This window comes from Ictalurus furcatus, chromosome 2 (genome assembly GCF_023375685.1).
Source record: "Ictalurus furcatus strain D&B chromosome 2, Billie_1.0, whole genome shotgun sequence".
NCBI lineage: Eukaryota > Metazoa > Chordata > Actinopteri > Siluriformes > Ictaluridae > Ictalurus > Ictalurus furcatus.
Genome location: NC_071256.1, coordinates 14,090,671 through 14,113,080, shown reverse-complemented (window position 1 = coordinate 14,113,080; position 22,410 = coordinate 14,090,671). Strand labels below are relative to the sequence as shown.

The following is a 22,410-nucleotide window of genomic DNA, read 5'->3' as shown; positions in this document are numbered from 1 at the left end:
GCTTAGATATAAACATATAATTCCATGGGCTGTAATGTAACACTTTATTATAATATATTAATTCATTTATTAATTGATTATAACATTAATTTTATTATTTATGAAATGAACATTAAAGGTGTTAATTCTACAATGTATAAGTCAATAAGTAAAAGCAACATATTACTACTAGTAATAATAATAATAATAATAATAATAGTAATGTATAAATCACGTTTTGAGTACAAAAATCTGAAAGTGCTTTAAAATGCAACACTATAAGTTAATGCTGTATAAATTTATTTTACATTAAAGGTGTTAATTCTACAATGTAGAAGTTAATAAAAGCAACATAATAATAATAATAATAATTATTATTATTATTATTATTAATAATAATAATAATAATAATAATAATAATAATAATAATAATGCAATACTTTAGAAGTAAACAGTGTATGAGTGAACATTAAAGGTGTGAATTCTGCACTGTAGAGGATTTTACTGTGTATTTGAGCCACTGCTACCTCGCTCCTACTTGTTGCGCGCGACTTCAGCGGATTCCGTTCCTGCTGAAAGGTGTGAGTCTGCCCAAGCTGATTTCCGCCGAGTCCGTGACCACGACATCCTCGTCTTCCTCCTCTTCTTCCTGGCGCGAGAGCTGCGATATTCGGTCAAACGTGACCTCGTGGTCCGTGCACTCCACCACGTTGGGGATGATGTTCACGTACGCGTCGGCGATCTCCTTGTGCACCAGCGTGTCGTGGTTGTAGGACACGAACTCGTTGCTGATGTTCACGGTCTCCACCGGCGTTTTCGCGCACAGACGCCTGCAGCCCAGCAGGCTCGCGAAGGCTCTCCGGAACTCGGCGTTGAACGCGTAGATCACCGGGTTGAGCGACGAGTTAGTCCAGCCGAACCACACGAACACGTCGAAGGTCGTCTCGCTGACGCACGGAAGGCCCGCGCGCCTGTCACCGCTGTTCTCTCTGTGTCTCGCGCAGAACGGGACCATGCAGTTGAGGATGAAGAACGGAAGCCAGCAGCACACGAACACGCCCATGATCACGGACAGGGTCTTGAGCACTTTGGTCTCGCGGTTGATGGAGGTTTTGAGAGTGCTGTGCTGCTGTTGTTGGTGCTGGCACTCGAGCGCGCGGCTGCCGGTCCTGCAGCTCTGCGCGTGTTCCGCCGCGCGCTCCAGCGACGCGATTCGGCCTATCTGCATCTGTGCGATGCGGTAGATGCGAGTGTAGGTCACGATCATGATCGCTACGGGGATGTAGAAGCTCACGAGCGACGAGGAGATGGCGTATTCCCGGTTTAAGCTCGAGTCGCAGTTGTTCTGTTCCGCATCCGTGAGAGCGCGCGCTGTGGTGCCGGTGCCGGTGCCGTTAAACCCTCGCACGATCTCTGCTCCGCTGCTGGCCTTGTGCCAGTTCAGCTGTATCGGAATGAACGAGATGAGCACGGATAGAGTCCACGTGACGCCGATCATGACAAATGCGGCGCGCTGGGTCATCTTGCGCTCGTATCGGAAGGGGCTCGAGATGGCCCAGTACCTGTCCACGCTGATCACGCACAGGTTGAGGATGGACGCCGTGGAGCACATGATGTCAAACGTGACCCAGATGTCACAGAATGCGCCAAACGGCCAAAACCCCGCTACTTCCGCCACGGCTTTCCATGGCATCACGAGCACGGCCACGAGAAGGTCAGACACCGCGAGAGACACGATGAACGTGTTGGTGACCTTGGAGCGCAGGTGGCGGAAGCGCAGCACGGCCGCGCACACCAGCACGTTGCCGAAGAGCGTGCACAGCACAAGCGCCGAGAGAGCGCATCCGATCAGCACGCGTAGCGCCAGATCGCGGCGGCCGTCGTCGCCGTCCTCCTCTTCCGGCTCACTCCGGTTCCGCATGGTCACGGCGGACGGTGTCAGGTGAGCGCGTGCAGCGGTCGCAGGGACGGTACGGCATCCGTTCCGCTACTGGAGAGGAGCACGCGCGCGGGCAGCGCGGCAGCTGAACGCGCCATTTTGGACTTTAAAAAAAGTTCTTTAAATGTCCTGAGTCACAACATCATTTAATGCCACTTTTTTTTAACCAAAAAAAAAAAAAAAAAAAAAAAGGATGAGCTTCCGTGACACCTCAGAGCTCTGAGCGCGCGAACTGAGAACCAGATCCGCGTCAGAGAGAGAGAGAGAGAGAGAGAGAGCGCTAGCAGGGGAGGGATAGAATAGAGAGAAACGCTTAAAATAGAGCGAGGTGGGGGAGAGAGGTTGGAAGAGAAAAGACAGGGAGGGAGACATGGAGAAAAAGAGAGAAATAAAAGAGAAAGAGAGAGGGAGGGACAGAAGGAGTGTGAGAGAAAGAGAACAGGAACGAGAGACAGAGACAGAAGTAAAGGAATACAGCTAGAAATGTTTGATTTAATATGTATTTGCCTTGCAGAGCTTGAAAACGAGCTTTTATTAGATAAATATGGTCCTTTTTTGTATAGAAATATAACAAGAATATAACAACCATGGAAAAATTACTCAGTAGAGCTTTAAAATTATTGGCAACCTTGTAAAGATGGGTAGAAAGATTATGAAAAAAAATGACTAGTTATTTAGCTTAATCTCACATTAACCTTAATTTGAAGTGAATTTATTCAATTACAAAAAAAAAAAAAAAACTTAACTTAGAAACAAAACCACAAGTCAGTTATTAGCATTTAGTCTTTTTTGTGAAACCTCCCTCTTCTCCTATAGTACAATGCTTGATGAGACTGTAGAATACAGAGCAAGGAATCTACAAGCACACCTTAATGCAGGATCTGTTCACATCTTTCAGGGTCCTGGACTCTCCTCTTCAGTTCACCACACAGGCTTTCAACAGGGTTTCGGTCAGGGGACTGGGAAGGCCATGTCTTAATTCTGTGAACACTGAAGCATTTTTTCATGTGGATTTGGTCATATGTTTTGGATTATTGTCCTAGTGGAAGACCATATCCCATTTTGCCCACTCTTGCAGAGGCAGCCGGATTTTAATTAAAAATACATGAATAGAGTCCATTATGCCATGTCTAAACAAGGGGCCTCATTTATCAATCTTTTAGTAAAATTGTGTCTAAATCTTTGTTGCATAAGCCAAGAAGAGGGAAAAAAAAAATCTACCAGATTTGAAAAAGTTTCGGAAAGGCTGATTTTCTTCACACTCATGCGCTTATGTTGATGAATACCAATCACCCGCAAATTACCAAGCATGCAAGGCACAGCTAATTTGCATTTAGTAACACCCACAAAACTCCATAAAAAGCAAAGCTCTGTGCCAAATGCCAAAAAAAAAATTACTTTCTTATAAGAAGAGGTGGATGTTATTTTGAGTCATGTCTATGTCAAGAATATATATATATATATATATATATATATATATATATATATATATATATATATATATATATAAAATATTTAACAGCACCTGAAAAGACCAGGGTCTGGAGGCAAATTACAGAAAAGGTTAATTAGGTGTGAATTAAATTGTGATGGCTAGACAAGTGGGACAGAGCATTTACAAAATGGCAGGTCTTTTGGGGTGTTCCTGGTATGCAGTGGATTGTACCTACCAAAAGTGGTCAAAGGAAGGACAACCGGTGAACCAGCAACAGGGTCATGGGCGCCCAAGGCTCACTGATGCGTGTGGGGAGCGAAGGCTAGCCTGTCCGGGCCGATCCCACAGAAGAGCCACTGTAGCACAAATTGCTGGAAAAATGCTGGCTATGATAGAAAGGTGTCAGAACACACAGTGCATCACAGCTTGCTGCATACAGGGCTTCGTAGCCGCAGACCGATCAGAGTGCCCATGCTGCAAGGCCAGATTATGCATATATGGGATTGACCAGCTAATGGGGGGCACCAAATGATTAAGATAACGACTAGACCTTTAAAATATTTGTCATATTTTCTATATATATTATTTACTGGAAGAGTTGCAAACAGATACAAAATGAACAATTAATTCAATATATTTATAGAGAGAGAATTAAAAAATATATGTATATAAAGAATTGCGATTGGATGTACGTGCCCCCCCCCAGTCTGAGTTGAGTCCACAATGACGCAGTGGAGCTGGCGCCAATCTATCTATCATATCAGACAAATTCGCAATGGATAGGAATCAATTGAGCGGTTGTGTGCAACACAAACTAAAAAAGGTCAACTATCACAGCACAATGCACGTTTTTTCCCTTGGATTTAGAAAAAAAAACTTTAATGATTTAATTAACGACTTTTCATGCACAAAGTCAGTAAGTTAAGAGTTATTTGCCAATAGTTCTGGGCAAATATGTGATGCTTTTGTCGATTTCATATTTGTGGAAACAGTTTTCTCTTTTAACTGGTTGCTCAGTTAGTGATGCTTGTAAAGTCTGTATGTTTCGCTGTTTGTGTTTCGCTGCTGTGTGTCTCTGAGGTGATGAATTCAGCTATTGATATGTTGCTTGCAACAGTCTTTCTTGGCCTTGCATTATTTGGTACATGTGTGGAATGATTTTTTTTTTTTTTTAAATACTCTGTAATGGTTTTGCATGTAGTCCTCATACAGTCCATTTATGATAGAAATAATGATATTTAGCATGACATGTTGCATTCATTTAGCATTGAGCTGCATTCAGATTTGAGCATCAGTAAGGTCTACAGTGACATTTGTAGGCCCATATGTATGGTATCAGGTTTTTTTGGTTGGGTCTTACATTTTTCTGTAGTATGTGTGGTGAGCCTGTACTTTAGCTATAAGTTCATGTAAATCTATGGTATTTATAGCCATAGTAAATTTCACTTTTTTATGTGTAAAGTGGGAGGGGGGGCACTTCAAGTGTGATCACCCTTGGACACCACACTAATCCGGGCCTGCCACGTTGACCCCCATCCACTGCCGAAAGTGCCTACAGTGGACATGTGAGCATCAGAACTGGACCATGGAGCAGTGGAAGAAAGTGGCCCGGTCCGATGAATCATGTTTTCTTTTACATCATGAGGACGGCCGGGTGCATTTGTGTCACTTACCTGGGGAAGAGATGGCACCAGAAGGCACAATGGTTAGAAGGCAAGCCGGTGGAGGCAGTGTGATGCTCTAGGCAAAGTTCTGCTGGGAAACCTTGGGTCCTGGATTTCATGTGGATGTTACTTTGACACGTACCAGCTACGTAAACATTATCGCAGACTGTACACCCAAAGTACATCCCTTTAAGGCAATGGTATTCTCTAATAGCACTGGCCTCTTTCAGCAGGCTAATGCTCCCTGCCACACTGCAGAAATGGTTTGAGGAACATGGCAAAGAGTTCACGGTGTGGACTTGGCCTCCAAACTTCTCAGATCTCAATCCGATCGAGCATCTGTGGGACGTGCTGGACAAACAAGTCCGATCCATGGAATCCCCATCTCGCAACTTACAGGACTTAAAGGATCTGCTGCTAACGTCTTGGTGCCAGAAACCACAGCACACCTTCAGAGGTCTTATGGAGTCCATGTCTGAACAGGTCAGTCAGAGCTGTTTTGGCAGCACATGGGGGGACCTACACAATATTAGGCAGGAGGTTTTAATGTTATGGCTGAGCTACTGGGGTTCATGAAAATAGTACGATTTGAAGCCAGTCCGCTGAGGTTTACATTAGTTAGTCTTCTTATGTGTAAATGTACAAACACTCATGAGCATGAGTAGGAGAAAAATGTTTTTCCAATATTACGCCTCATTGTGAGTGGGGACTGAATGCATTTACACCCTCCTCCAGGCAGGTTCATAACCATATTTACATTTTTCCATAACCCTCTTTGTCAAAGGGTGCCTTCAAGCATGAACATGCCACTCTGAGGAAACTCACTGTCACCCCTTCATCACCCCATGTAAAACTTTCTAGACCACCAGTGATAGGGTCTCGAGTAGGTTAAATTTCATTCCTCTGTTCAGTGAAGCATTAAGACATCGGATCTCGGATTCATATTAATCAGTGTGGCACAGAAAGCATACTGCAGTGACTCCACATACATAAACACACACACACACACACACACACACACACACACACAACGTGCAGGTTCATTGATCAAGTAGGCAAGGTCACACCACACACCAGAATGAAAGCACACAAAAGCCGGTGTGTCTGGTCCTTAACACCACCATATTAACAAGATGAAAGATTATATTATACTCCCAGACGGAATGAAAATGAAAAAAATTACCATCTTTGTGGCCCAAAGATAATTGACATCAGCAGAAAATCATCCTACTATGCTTTTTGGCTTATTGAATTAGATTATTAAATTAGTCTTAGCAGCGACAGATTAAACACCAATGTATAACAGAATAGCAACTCAGGAAGAAAAATAAATTTATACAAACTTTATACCTGCCATTGTCATGTAATGGACACTTAGGACATAAGGATATGGTGCACTCTAGTGGCCATGGTAAATGTATTGTACACAATGATAAGGCAAGAAATTCAGTGTTCAAAGCTTGCCATTTTTTGTTTAGCTTTATCTATAAAAATGGACAAAAGAAGTGATTCAGCTCATAATATAGTTCCAACTTGTTGTGCAAAACGATACTGAGCTGAACAATATTGTCTAAGTGATAATTTAGGTACAAAATTTGCACAGTGCTAAACTGGACGTTTCATTGTTTTCACTATTTCATTAAGTGTCATAGCTCCAGTGAAAGACTAAAGAACAAACTTGGATATAAAACATTTGGAGAAAGCAGCAATTTTTTTTTTAACGATCCCTTTGTTAGCACCAATTACAATGATGAGTTTAGTGTGAAAAACATAATTTATGAACATTTTATTCATCTTTAATAACTGGTGGACTAAACACAGATGTCAGTAGTTGACTTTTAGACTCTGATTGCATTTTCTGTAGCATTTTCATTGCGAGTCCCAGCTGAAGGAAGAGTCAGAGTGGAGGGCAGGCCTTAGAGGATGGGGAGGAGCCTTAGAGTTCAAAGGAAAGGGCTTGGATATGAAATGATGCGCAACACTAGAGCGCAAATCTGGGAGAGAAGAAGAAGAAGAAGAAGAAGAAGATGAAGAAGAGTGTGAGGAGAACAACGTAGTGGAGGCAGCGTCATGAGAGGGCGGAGCTTGCCTGGAACTTTCCAGAGGAGGCGGGGCAGAGGCAGGATGAGGAAGAGTACAGAGTTCACTCTGATTGTGGGAATGAGGAGAGTGTGGAGAATGAGTGGTGGTTATGGTGTGCAGTTGAGTGTGTGTAGGGTCAGCCTCAGTGTGACAGGGCGTAGAGCGTGTGTCTGTGGAGGTGTGTGTTGGCGTGTTGCAGTGAGAGTTTCGGTGACGGCGTAGCACTGCAGTGCGTGTGAAACCTTTCCCGCAGGTTTCACACACGTACGGACGCTCACCCGTGTGTGAACGCACGTGCCGCTGGAGGTCACCTGATCCGGCAAAGCACTTACCTAAAAACAGGTGAGGTTAAAGTGGTACACTCCAAGTGTTTAGAGGAATTCAACAGTGCTGGTACATTTAAATAACACACTGTATTGCAGACACCTTAGCATTATTAAAGCACTGAATTATACGATGTTGGGTAAAAAGGATGGAACCAAATGTCCCAACAAGGTTTGAAAAGGTAGGTGTGTGTGTGTGTGAGAGACTCACCACAGGTCTGGCAGCAGTACGGTTTCTCTCCTGTGTGTCTCATTGTGTGTTTGATTAGTTTTCTCTGCATGTTGAATGACTTGCCACACTGATCGCAGGTAAACTCTTTTTCTGAACTGTGAGTCTTCTTATGCTCCTTCAGATTACTGAGGTTACCAAAACCTACACACACACACACACACACACACATACACACACACACACACACACTTTCAGTTTTCCTATAAGAGCCTCCTGTTTCAAACAGGAGCTGATGGAAACATTACACCTGTTTTATTTCAGAAGTATAAATGTTAGTAAGAAGTCCTGCTGCAGCTCCTATCTGTGAGATGCACCAGAGTGAACGGATTGGGAAGATGAATCATCTTCCTGGAACATGCTGTGCGGTTTTGGCCAGAGGCAGGAGAGGCTCTTCCCTCCCTTTATATAGATGCAAGCGCTTTGTATCTGCTGTGATCAGTGTTGTAATCTACTACACTATTTTAGTCAATGAAATCTAGAGGTTCTGGTCCTTTTTCCTTCAATTTATCCACTAGGTTCTTTTTAAAGTTTCTAAAAAAAAAAGCAAACACAATAACCTGTAGAACCAAAAGTCCAAAGGGTTCAATCTCCTCCTTACAGCTTTAACTCCTAACCCTAACCCAAATAACGCTGTACAGCACATAACAACACATTAAACACACATCTCCAGCCTGAAACACATTGAGTTGTCTCCACCCCATGGACCTTATGTTCTGCAGCAAGGGGGTACTAGCTCCTTCATGGATGTGTGTTATAATAAAAGTTCTGCAGTGGCTGGAACTATCACATCCTTCATAAGGAAGCATAGTTAATAGTGTTTCTCTAATGAGCACAGTAATTATGCTACATACATTTGCATTTGGCTAACGTTTTTTACCCAAAGCAACTTGCAGTTGAGACAGGATACAAGTGAGCAGTTGAGGGTTAAGGATCAGGCTCAACAGTGGCAGCTTGGCAAAGCCTTCTGATCAGTAGCCCAAAGCCTTAACCACTGAACTACCACTTCCCATTTGCCACTGAGTGTTACATTAATCTAACAAGACAGACCTCACGATAATATCACCGCGCTGTTATCAAACAAGAAAGGATTTCTTCAATTGTGAAGCATTAACATACATACTCAGATCAGAAGAGCCTGTTATGGAGTCTATCTAGCACTGTGTGCAGGACCTCTCACTTTGCCTCAAGCGTAACCCTCACATTCACACCACTAGCAGGGAACAAAGAGACAGGTAACTGTTCATTTTCTATGTACATGCTCAACATGACAAAATAAAGCTTCAAAGGAAGTAGCAGAACTCGTTGCCGCCTCTGGCGTGTGTATGAACACTCTATGGCAAAAAAAAAACACTCTATGGTGACTGCTCATTTTCATCTGGAAACAATGTAACTGACAGATTTGACATATTTGTTTCTTTGTATACATTACATTTATGGTATTTGGCAGACACCCTTATCCAGAGCGACTTACATTTATCTAATTTATACAACTGAGCAATTGAGGGTTAAGGGCCTTGCTCAAGGGCCCAACAGTGGTAGTTTGGCAGTGCTGGGGCTTGAACTCCTGACCTTCTGAGCAGTAACCCAGAGCCTTTAACCACTGAGCCACCCCTGCCCATATACGTAAGCAATGCTGCTACTCTTACAGCATAATTTCATCAAAATGCTTCGAACAGGGGTATCAAAGATTCAGCCAAATAAAGTCAATTATCCATTCCACTAAATTATAGAGTCCATGTTTTTGAATTAAACTCTCTGGGCAAAATAGAGCACTGATGTATAATGCTTCATTTAGCATGCTGAAAATCTAAGTGCTATATCCATGCCTTCTTAACTAATTTCGAGGTTTCACAGCAACAGGGACGAATACTGTAAGAAATTCCAGAGTCTGCTGGACAAGTGGGTTTTGATCTGGTGTAATCTCAACCAAAAAAATCTTCTTCCCCACACCTTGACGTGATACGTTGTTGCAGCAAATGTCCCATTCATTGTTGTCAGAAAGCAACATCCAGCCTCACGTTCAAACTTACACCAAGAGGTTAATTAAATCAAGGCATTGAGCAAATCAAGCAGTTAACCAAATCATAGAATGAGAATAAGAGTAGATTAAAAGGGACCTTCTCAGTCATAAGGATAACAAAGTGGTGATCATTCATGCTCCAGAGGTGTATATTGCAAAATGTTTTAGATGCTCTGGGTTCAGTCCGAGTACTCAGTACCTTTTTTAAATATTACATGGGTTATCTTGTGTAGTTTCGTGATATATAATCCCAGCTCCAGGATGTAAATCCCCTTGTTTGTGGGGGTGTACTTCGCAGTCTTTGGTTTCCTCCCATGGAACATAAAAAACAAGATTGGAGGCAGATTTGTAAGTACAGTGGTTATAAAAGTCTACACACCCCTGTTAAAATGCCAGGTTTTTGTCATGTAAAAAATGAAACTGAGATAAACCATGTCAGAACCTTTTCTACCTTTATTGTGAAATTTTAACCTATTCATTAAAGTGACAAACAATACAAATCATTTTAGGGCGAAAAAATAAACAATAAATAATTTACAATAACCTGGTTGCATGAGTTTGCACACCCCTAAACCAATACTTAGTTGAAGCACCTTTAGATTTTATCACAGCATTCAACCTTCTGGGGTAAGACTCAATCAGTTTGGCACGTCTTGACTTGCATTCTAACTCTGTATACTAATTAATATTTAAAATGAGTTTGAATGTGTTTGGTTGATTCTAAACACTGCTATATTTCCAATTATTATTTATGAGTGTGCACACATATGCAACCAGGTTATTATACATTTTTTATTTTCCATTTTTTCCCCCCAAAATTGATTCTTATTGTTTTTCACTTTAATTAATAGGTTCAAATTTCACAATAAAGGTAGAAAAGCTTCTAACGTGATTTATCTTGGTTTAATTTTTTTACATCACAAAAACCTGACATTTTAACAGGGGTGTGTAGACTTTTTATATCCACTGTATGATTAAGTGTGTGAATGTGGGTTTACATGTTGTCCTGCAATGGACTGGTGTCCTGTCCAGGATCAATTCTTCTGGCTTGCGACAGATCCACATCAACCCTGACCAGTGTAAAGTGTTTACAGAAGATAAATGTACAAATTAATGAATGTATTGTAGTTACAGTCACAATCAAAATTTGGAGTTCTGGCATGTAAACCTTCTGCGTTTAGTACGCACCATACTGTGCTCACTGAAACCTCAGTGCCTGTCACCACCAACTCTTGCTGCAGGTCTTCTGCAGGCAATAAAAAGCCACTTCTCAGAAGAAGTCTGCCCCATCCAGGTATTTCATCTATTTTCTAACCCTAGCCAGTTCAGTTATTTCATGTGTTTACATTTATATTCATGGCATTTGGCAGACGCCCTTATCCAGAGAGACTTAAGGGCCCAACAGTGGCAGCTTGGGGGTGCTGGGGTTTAAACTCACAACATTCCAATTGGTAGTCCAACATTTTAAACCATTGAGCTACCACTGCCACTATGCCAGCTCAAGCACACCTGGTGCAACTAATGAAACCCTTGATTAGTTGAATCAGGTGTGCTTGAGATAACACCTGTTTTGCATATTTGTGCTGTAGTGAGGCATTCTATCCAGGGGGTTGAATCATTTTTAAATGGAATCATTTTGAATAATTTTGAATCATTATAAGTTGCATTTTCAGTTGAATTTGTGGAAACCACTTCACTTTGGGGAAAGCATTCATCAAACTATTTCAATTGCTTTTGTTTGATTTATTCACTGCAAACAGCTGAAAGTCATTTTGTACATTTTGACAATAAACCTGATTTGCATTGGGGGTTGAATCATTTTGATTGCAGCTGTGTATGCTTTGTTGTGATATGTGATGTTCCATTCGTTTGTGCATTCAGAATGTACATTTCAAATCAATGCATATAAATGAACACATGTAAGAGGAGTTGTTGATATGTTACTGGACTACTCACGTTGTTTTTTGTTTGTTTGTTTGTTTTTTTTACATTTGATTAAGTGTAGTGTGGCCCCTTACTTAAAATAAGTTTGACATCCCTGGTTTAGACAGAAACCTCTTTTCAATATCTGAGCAGCTAATCAGTGTAAATGGCGAGACATGGGATTGCCTCTCAGCTGTGTATGAGGCAGCACGACTGGGAGGATCTGCTGCACGGCTGCTTGTTGAAGATGTACTGTATGAAGTCAATGTACTGTATTATGGGAGATCAGTTATCAGGATATATGCAAATTAATATTCTTAATGAAGCACAGATGCCTCAGGCACAGCAACATTAACGCAGGCATGCTTACTGTATTCTTCATGCACATTCAAATTTCTTACGAAATGCTCCTCATACGTAGTCTAATGCTGTTTTGTTAATAGAATCACATAGTAAGATTTCATGAAATAATTTCCATGGTCAGAATATCCCAAACATTGTCTGTTTTGAGCCTTTTGGGAGCCAAATGATTTTGATCTTGTTGGTGAGCTGAGTCAAATGATCTGATGCACTAAAAACTACTAAACTACAGTACATGAGGTATGCAGTTTTCATATACTATTTCATGATTTCATTATTATGTGTAAATGGTTGCTCCCTTCATTATGAGAGCTATTAGCAAGCTAAAAATTATTAAATTAACAGAAGGGCTGAATATGATTATAAATATGAATGACTAGTGGCGAGTGTCTTTCACAATAGCTTGTGACTTGGGCAAGCAGAAAATTAGCCATGTAGGTATGTTTTATAGAATATAAAAAAAACTTCTTAAGTGTTAACATACAGCATATTTAGGGAAAATACAAAAAAAAGGATGATATACAGGATCTTTTTCATGTTTGTGTAGCCATTAGATTTTTAGAAATGTTTAAAAATGTGTCTTTTGTGCTTTTTTGCTAAGCACCAACAAATTTTCAGAATACCTTTTTTTTTTGCAAATCAATGACTTGGCAACAAATAAAAACAACAAAAAAACAATGCAAAATCCAGCAGGCAAAGCATAAACAGGAGAATCATTGTTCCTATGCTGCTCAGCAACATCCACTTACTTTCAAATTTAAATCAGACAATGCTGCCAGAAAATACTAATTAGAGTAATCCTATTTAATTTCTTTGCTGCTGGAAAAATTCTAATTAGCAGCTACAAAAAAACAACAAAATAATATTTGTATAATATGCAGAGGCGGTTGTATAAATTAGCTAGTAAGTCTAAGCTCCCTTAAAATGGCATCAATATATAATAAGGATTCATTTGTTGCATCCACATCAGGTTATTTCCTGTAAGCTAAAGTCTTAAGACATATTATTTTGGACTTTTGTGGAGCCAAGTGCAACAGCACACCACTGGTTGTAAGAAAAATACACAGAATGGTATGAAGAAGGGAGTATTCGGAAGAAACACGGCATGAAACCAGTAGAGCATTATGAACATGAAACACTTGATGCCTTACTATATGCCTTTAAGTGTACAGTGGATGTAAAAAGTCTACACACCCCTGTTAAAATGGCAAGTTTTTGTGTTGTAAAGAAATTGAAACAAAGCTAAATCATGCCAGAACTTTTTTCAGCTTTATTGTGAAATTGCAACATATACAGATCAAGTGACAAACACCCAGAAATATTTCTGGGAAACAAAAGAAAAACAAAAAACTTCCAATACCCAGCTTGCATAAGTGTGCACACCCTTTTATAATTGGGAATGTAGCAATGTTCAGTATCAACCAATCACATTCAAACTCATGTTAAATATTAATTAGTATACACCTGCCATCAATTAAAGTGACTGAATACCCCAAAATAAAGTACAGCTGTTCCTATAGGATCTTCTTGACATCCAACTTTTTTTTTTGGTAACATCCAACTGGAAAAGCCATGGGCATGTACAGGATCTCATTGTTGGAAAAAAAAAGTTTAAAAAAAAATTCCAAAGCATTGGATATACCATGGAACACTGTAAAGACAATAATCAACTGGAGAAATCAAGTGGAGAAAATATGGTACGGCAGTGACGCTACTAAGAACAGGACTTTCCTCGAAAATTTATGAGAAAACTGGTCAGGGAGGCTGCCAAGAGGCCAACAGCAACATTAAAAGAACTGCAGCAATTTCTGTCAAGTATTGGTTGCTCCCTACATGTGACAACAATCACCCGAATTCTTCATATCTCTGGGATATGGGGTAGGGTGGCAAGACGCATGCCTTTTTTAACCAAGGAATAAATTAAAAAAATATATCCAGTCTCTCAAAACCATGTGGAATAATGTGTTTTGGTCTGATGAGACCAAAGTTTAACCTTTTTGGCCATAATACCAAAATATATGTTTGGCAGAAAAAAACAGCACATCGTTAAAAGAACACCATCCCCATGGGGAAACATGATGGTGGCAGCATCATACTTTGGGGCTATTTTTTTTCAGTTGGAACTGGGGCTTTAATCAGGGTGGAGGGAATAATTAATAGCTCCAAATACCAGTCAATTTTTATGCAAAACATTAAGGCTTCTGCTAAAACACTTAAGATGAAGAGCAATTTCACCTTTCTGTATGACAACCACCCAAAGCAAACCTCCAGATCAACAAAGGAATGGCTTCACCAAAACAAGATCAAGGTTTTGGAATGGCCCAGCCAGAGTCCAGACCTAAATCCAATCAAAAATCTGTGGGGTTACATGAAAAGGACTGTGCTCTGGAGACGTTCAGCCAATTTGACAGTGTTAGAATGTTTTTGCAAGGAAGAATGGCAAAATATTGCTAATATTGCTAAGTCAAGATGTGCCAAACTGATTGAAATGATTGAATGCTGTGATACGCTCTAAAAGTGCTTCAACTAAGTATTGGTTTAGAGTCATGCAAACTTATGCAACCAGGTTATTGTACTTTTTTTTTTCCACCCTAAAACGATCATTATTGTTATCACTTTAATTAATAGGTTAAAATTTCACAATAAAAGGTAGAAAAGGTTCTGACATGATTTATCTTGGTTTCATTTTTTTACATCACAAAAACCTGTCATTTTAACAGGGGTGTGTAGACTTTTTATAGCCACTGTATGTGTGTGTGTGTGTGGGTGTGTGTGTGTATAGTTTGCACCACATTATTATGCCAGTGATGAGATCTCATGATATAATTCATATATAATAAATTTATAGTTTCATTGTCGAGCTACTGATAGATATATTTCAGCTCTCCCATCTAATAACACCACCAGCCATCACTGGTAACTAATATGTTGTAGATTAGAACTTTCCTCTGTTTACGTCTTTCCTCTCATGCTCTACTTACAAAAGGTGTCAAAACCTATCCTATCATTTTTGCTGAGATAAACATGGAACCAAGTACGGTACAATGCTAGAAGAAAACCTGTTCCAAAACCTGTTCACAAAGGACAATGAACCTAAACATTCCACCAACGCTACACTGAAGTATTTTAAAATAAAGAATGTGGATGTATTTGAATGGCCCAGTCAAAAACCTCAATTTGATTAAAAATCAGTGGCAAGACGTGAAAATTGCTTTTTGCTTGATTTAACCCAAAATCCAATTTAACCTTAAAGTTCAAAATGACAACCATTAGACAAACTGGAGAAAATGTTCACTTAATAAGATATCATTAGTAAGTGCAAATGGAACATAATTATGTGGGTTTGGTGACTCATTCCCAACCTTAACCAGAACTGTAACACCCATCCCACAGACAAAAATTTGACATTCTTAATATTGGTCTTTCATCATTGTCAACCCCTTGGGGTCCTACTCCTGATGTCTGATCTGATGTCACCTCTTCTGCTAATTCCAAATAATAATCCAAAACAGATGCCAGAAATCTTGTTTGTGTATTGTTCTTGTTGGGTTGTTGCTGTTGTTGTCGTCATTTTTATTATCGAACACACAATTAGAAAAAATTTGGCTAGTTATTCCTAAGGGCCATATCCTTTATAAACAACAGCACCACTAATTTAAAAAGAAAATGTCTTGAAAGCCAGTCTTCCACTTTCATAACTTTCAAGAGGTACATGATGAAATGATAACATTATTAGAAATGTCAAAGCTCATTGAGGTAAAGTAGTAGAGGTAGAACAAGCTGACCTTAATTTCACTAGCCTGGCCTGGAAGATTCATTCAATTATCTTCATTTCACAGAATCTGGAAAATAGTCATTACTAGGGATGTTAAAATGATGCTTTTTCCATTTTAAGCATCTGAAATAACAGAGCTCAGTTCAGTCAGGATTTTCTTTTGTTCTCATGTCATTGGGAGAGAAAGAAGACTTGTTAGTAGCACTAACTTCAAGTCAACTATATACAAATCCTCCTCTTCTTCTCTTTTACCATTAATGACTCCATAATATCTGGTCATGTACCGAATACAATCAAGACAGCAAGGGTTATTCTGAACCTGAAGAAACCCACTCTGGACATCTCCGACTTCAGGAACTATCGACTGGTATCACATCTCTCTTTTCTCGAACACGCTGTCTACAAGCAACTGCCTCTCTATCTTGCCCCAAATAAAGTTCAAGATCCTAACCAGTCTGACTTCAAAGCGGCAGACTCCACAGAAACGGCCCTTGTGGCCGTTATGCTGCTAGATCAGCCAAATTATCATTAGTCCTCACCCTCCTTGACCTTTCAGCAGCCTTCAACAAAGCCAATCACTATCCTGGCCATCCTCATAAGTCCTGGAATTTGTGGTACAGAATGGCAATGGATGCGGTTTATCTGGAGGGACAGTTTTATCACGTGACACCATCATCTACTCCATGCATACTCTCCACTGATGTCCCACAGTGCTCAGTGCTGGGTCCTCTTCTGTTCTCCCTCTGTACGTGCTCTCTTGGTGAGGTCACATCCTTACATGGGTTTTCATACTCTATGCTGATGACACTCAACTCATCCTCATTCTTTCTTCCCTCAGACACAGATCTTAGCATGTCTTGCAGACATCAAACCATGGATGGCAGCTCATCAGCTGAAACTAAATCCTAAGACTGAGCTGCTATACATCCCTGGAGATGCAGCCCCATGTCAGGAACTTGTGATCTCCCAGGACAACTTTCAGATCTCATCATCTGTCATGACCCGCAACACTGGGGTAGCCTAGACAGTCAGCTCTCGCTCTGGCCTCACATCACAAACTGACTTGCACATCCAGGTTTCTCTTTTATGACATCAGGAGGATCTGGTTAATTCTAGCCACACAGGCCACTAGGGTGCTTGTTCAGTCAGCTGTCATTTCAATACTAAATGACTGCAACTCGCTCCTAGCAGGTCTTCCCCAACATGCCATCTGACCTGTGCAATTAATTCAGAATGGAGCTGCATGACTTGTTCTCAACCACCTCAAGTTCTCCTACACCACTCCACTGATTCGCTCCCTCCACTGGCTTCCTGTTGGTGGCCACATCAGATTTAAAACACCGATGCTTTCCTCCAAACCTTTAAACACCCACCTACCTTAAAGCACTTATCACACACCGGTCTGCACCACACTCCCTCTGACCCTCTAGTGCAGCTCGAATTGTCCCATAATCTCTTAGGCTACAAAGAAGGCATGCATCAAGGCTCTTCACTGTCCTGGCACCCAAGAGGTCGAACAAACCTACCCTGGCTTTCTGAACAACTGAGTGACTGGCTGCCTTCAAACGAAGACTAAAGACCTACCTCCTTACCAAGCACTTAAATTAGCACCTTGTTAAATGAAGTATTGGTTTTGGAGATTCATTTCTACGTTGGGTCGATATTTTATACTTTAAATCAATAGCTGAAGTTAGGCTTAATAATACAATATCAAGACCTTTTAATATATATAGAGGTACACGACAAGGATGCCCTCTGTCACCAATGCTCTTTATTCTAGCATTAGAGCCTTTAGCAATAGCAATCAGAAGTAACTCTATCATCAAAGGTATTAAAATTAAAGATCACGATTATTATCTAGCACAATACACAGACGACACTATTCTTTTTCTAACAAGGCTTGAGAGATCCATTCCAGCATTAACTGACAGATTTGGAAAGTTCTCTGGTTATAAAATGAATAAGAACAAATAATCAATACTATTTTTAAATACCCAAGAAAGGCGTCAACCTCCAGGTGGACATCCATTTATAAACGCAAACAATGGCTTCAAATATTTAGGCATAGGTATTACTCCTACAATTGACAGGTTAGTCCCTGCCAACTACAACCCAGACATAACCAAAGTCACTGAATCTGTAGACAGATGGTCCTCCTTACCAATCTCACTGATTTGCCATATAAACATTATAAAGTTGAATATTTCTTCCCAAATTCCTGTATCTATTTTGCTCTATTCCACTCTCCCCTCCATTAGGTTTTTTCTCTAGTATGAAAAAAAAATTAATCAAATTCATGTGGATTAATAGATGTGCATTGTTATACCTTCCTTATGACAGAGGAGGTTTATGTTTGGCCAATTTGCAGTGGTACTACTGGTCTGCCCAGTTGGCTAGAGTCACCTATTGGCTCTCCTTGCAGCCACAATTACCCTGGGTAGAAATAGAATCGATAGCGGCAAAGGTATGGGAATGGACTTGTGTATGTACTTGGATTTGTATGAGAATCTAAAAAAGGCTACCATAAATCCATTTGTTAAACATACTTTAATAGTATGAAATGATATTCAGCACACATTAGGAGAGGTCCCAACTCTTTCTTACTTTTCTCCTATTTGGGGAAACAGGGACTTCAGACCAGGGGAAAATAACCCTGGCTTTAAACAGTGGGCATTAAAGGGTATTTGTAAGATTGGGGATTTGTTTGAGGGTGACACATTGATGTCCTTTAAAGAGCTTAACAAAAAATTTGGAATCCCAATGACATACTTTTTTTTTTTTCTTTTTTTTTAAATACAGGACACTTTGGTTATTGAATATTTTTTTCTACAACAGGACACCCTGTCCTATCTTATTCCTTATGTTAACTGATTTTAAAAGCAATGATATTACTAACACCACCTTGCTAGTCGAAATAGGAAGCTAAAAGCACGTTTAAAAGGAAGTACTGTGTGTCAGAATTGTGCAGGAGCTCAATTGTGTGTGTGTGTCTGTGCGTGTGTGTGGGCACCTCGTCCACAGATGTCACACAGGTGAGGTCGTGCTCCTGAGTGGATGACAATGTGCCGCTGAACATCACCTGATGCGGCAAAACTAGAAACACACACACAAACACTTTAGTGGCACTGTTTTGAAGTCGAATTTGGATGCATCATGTGCACACACTGCCGCATCTACAAACATATACACACACCTTTTCCCACAGAGCTCACAGATATAGGGTTTCTCTCCTGAATGCCGGCGGAGATGAGTTTGCAGGTTTCCCGCCTACACACACACACGCATTCAGATTAAGCATATTGTCACAGCTTGTGGAATATCCAAATTGCAATTGTAAACTGCACGCACCTGGGAAAACTTCTTTCCACACACATTACACTGGAATGGCTTCTCACCTGCATGCGCGCACACACACACACACACACTATGACAGTATATCATTATAACTCATACATATCAAAATATCAGGAGGTGTGGCCTCTGCAACTGTTTAATTAAAGAGGGGGTGTGGCCTCCACATAGTAAGAGAGTGTATCAGTAGTGTGTTTCTTACCAGTGTGTGAGCGTTTGTGTAGTTCTAGATTACTGGGGTGTTTAAATGTTTTCCCACACACTTCACAGCAGCATTTGTTACTCCTCTCTGCGACCTTTGACCCTTCTGATGTCTGACTTTGAGGGCATGTCTGCTCTGGCTGCTGTGGTGGGGAAGGGTTAGTTAGCATCCTGGGTTCTGGTTCCTCCACTGGCTCCTCAGTGGGCGTGTCTATGCTGCTGAGTTCTGGCCTGCGTTCTGTCCCCACCTGCTGGTCTCGTTCTGAACTGCAGCTGTCAATCAAAACCTCAGGCTCCACCCCATCATCTAAAACATGGTAATTGAACTTCTTCAGGTAAACAGCCTTTTTAGAGCACATGGTGCGAGACACAGGGGTACTTTTTGCCCCACTCACAGGAAGCACAGGAGTATTAGAACAGGAAGTCGATGATGACAAGGAAGAAGTGGACACGGTAGCGTTTGAATAGCATGTTAATGTCTGTGACATCACAGGCACGGTGGATTGAGACAGAGCACGATTTCCTGTGTCTGGTGGTATCTGACTGGTTGTTGTAGATGGCGTCGAATGTAGTGATTGTTTTTCTGTATTTGTGGGCGGCTTTGGAAGGCTGTGACTGGCACCTTGTGTATTATTCTGCTCCTCTGCCACTTTTTTAAAATACTGCCTGCTGTAAAAGTTCCTCAGCTTGTAACCATGAGCTGGAAGATTACTGGCTGCTTCCAGGTTGCCTGCGGGTGGAGCCACTGACATCCCAGTTGTCTGTTGGGGTCGTCTGTGTTGAACATTGGGATTGGTGATATCACTGGGGGCGGGGCTTTGGAAGTCAGGCTCTGCAGGTAAAGGGCTCCCCAGAACACAATCGGGTAGTGAAAGAGGCGGAGTCACTGGCTTCAAGTATGCAGTGCACATGTTAAGAATGTTAGACACCTGCAAAAAACAGACAGGTACGTTTAGATCCAGTTTTTCATTAGTGTTAATTCTATAATTCTATTTTCTTTCCATATATTTTAGTGTTACATCACGTCTAATCCTTTTATTTTGACAGTTCCAATGCTCTCCACATGTATATTGTGCTACATAGTACACATGAGCAGGTTCCCTAATTTAGTCCCCTACAGAGTGTACAGAGTTTGTTTCTGATATTATTAAACAATGTTGTGTGTATGCTTCCATGCATTTGTGACACAGCCAACAACAATGACCTGTTTTACCTGTAGGCTCTGTGCAATGTGCAGCAGTGTGTGCGCGTTGTCCGGGTTGAGCTCCAGGTGAGAAGTGTACATGTAGTCCAGAATCTGTCCGATGCCCCCTACGTCCTGAATAGACAGATGAAACACATCGTTTTTCACTGCTGGAGAGTTCTGGAACAGAGATCTGAAAACACACACACACACACACACACATAAAACATTATCGTGTGATTTCCATACAAACACATACAGTCCCCTCTGAAACTATTGGAACAGCAAGGCCAATTTTTTTTTCTTTTTTTTTTTTAATTGTAATGAACATGTAATTGACAGGTGTTACTTGTTACCCAGGTATGTCCCGTTTAAACAATAAATAGCTCTGAATATCTACTCTTGGTTTTAGCCTTCAGTTTCACCTGTGAAGACTGTATTTGTTGTTAAAAAGGATAAGCCAACATGAAGATCAGAGAGCTGTCTATGGGAGAAAAGACAGCCCCTTAATCATTATTACTGCCACCAAACAACAGCATAGTGTATCATTAAATCATTAAGCAAAGCTAAATGATTGTGGAACTGATTAACTGCTGACTCTCAGGTCTTAATAGTGCTTTATTATAGGCAGGTGCCCTTGGAAGGTAAAACAGTTAAGCTAACAGACTCAGACATAAATATGTGGTGTGCTTAAAGTATGTAAGTGACTAAAAATTTAGTAACAAACATTTCTCAATTCACTGATACCTGTCCCTTTGTTGGGACACACACACACACACACACACACACACACACCTGAAGTAGGGGCTGAAGGCGGCAAGGACGTTCTTGTGTGCTTTAAAGCATACGCCCTTCACCACCAACGTGCAGTCACACAGCAGCCCCTGAATTCTCTGTTCCTGCAGCTCCTGGAGCAGATACACACTGTGTGTGTACAGCCCTTCCATCATGCACACACTCTCTCTCACACACACACAACCTGCAGGAGACACATATATACACCACTCATTACAATCAGGTCACATATACTCTTCATATTACTCTTCAGCCCTAACTGCTCCTCCAGCACTTAAAGCCCTAATACAATGATACAATATTACACATTAATAATAATAAGAAGAAGAAGTAGAAGAACAAGAACAACAACAATAATAATAATAAGAAGAAGAAGAAGAAGAAAGTAATGATTTATTATATCATGGCCTAGATTTCTGTAAATCTGATTTCTAACAGTGTATATTGTAAATAAAAATCATTGTTTAAATAAGTATAAAGAATAAACATTAAACATAAGTCTGATCCAAAACTTGGGACAACAGGTTTGCAGTGACCAGCCAAGACAAAGTTGGATTTCCGGATTTAGCGACGTATGCTAATTCAGTGTCCGAAGCTTCGTGTTAAACACAGGATAAAAAACAAAACCAAGTTTGAATTTAATCTAAAAGAATAAACAAGCATGTCTGGCGCTATGAACTCATGAAGGCAGAGGAAATGTTTAAATAGGTATGTTTTGATTCCTCACCTTTTCTTCGGCTGAACAGTCACTATTGGTTTGAAACGTCACTTCCTGCTATTGATGGCGCCGTTTTTTAATGTAAGTATTATTAGAAATAATATAACACAAGACTTTCAGATGTACTTGAAAATGTAATAAACGTATGTTGAGTGTTTTTTTACGCGTTTTTAATCAGTGATGTTTTAGAATGTAATATTTTCTCCCACGGAACTGTAAGCAGTCTTTTGTTTCTGCACGGAAGGTAAATAAGGATGCATTGCACGACCCGGCGTTGTTTACAAATGTAAATATTGTTGGAAATAATCGAACACACGGCTTACAAATGTATCTGTAAATTCAGTGTATGTAATACATATGTGTTCGTCGTCTTTCAGAAATTTTAACTCTTGTTATTTTATATAGTATTGCATAATTCAATCATTTCCAC

General features: G+C 40.5%; 2 protein-coding genes across 2 annotated transcripts; both read right to left on the bottom strand.

Annotated features, from left to right (window-relative positions):
* Positions 1–337: 337 nt before the first annotated feature.
* Positions 338–3,264, bottom strand: drd5a (dopamine receptor D5a). The gene has a single exon (XM_053649646.1). It carries the CDS (start codon positions 1,898–1,900, stop codon positions 533–535), a length of 1,368 nt encoding a protein of 455 aa, XP_053505621.1. The 5' UTR covers positions 1,901–3,264; the 3' UTR covers positions 338–532.
* Positions 3,265–6,283: 3,019 nt separating this feature from the next.
* zbtb49 (zinc finger and BTB domain containing 49) lies at positions 6,284–22,020 on the bottom strand. Its single transcript, XM_053649610.1, has 9 exons — positions 21,990–22,020; positions 21,263–21,446; positions 20,498–20,660; positions 19,286–20,213; positions 19,081–19,127; positions 18,926–18,999; positions 18,743–18,825; positions 7,634–7,795; positions 6,284–7,431 (listed from the first exon to the last, which is right to left on the bottom strand). Exons 2-9 carry the CDS (start codon positions 21,415–21,417, stop codon positions 6,887–6,889), a joined length of 2,157 nt encoding a protein of 718 aa, XP_053505585.1. The 5' UTR covers positions 21,418–21,446; positions 21,990–22,020; the 3' UTR covers positions 6,284–6,886.
* Between the last annotated feature and the right edge of the window lie 390 nt (positions 22,021–22,410).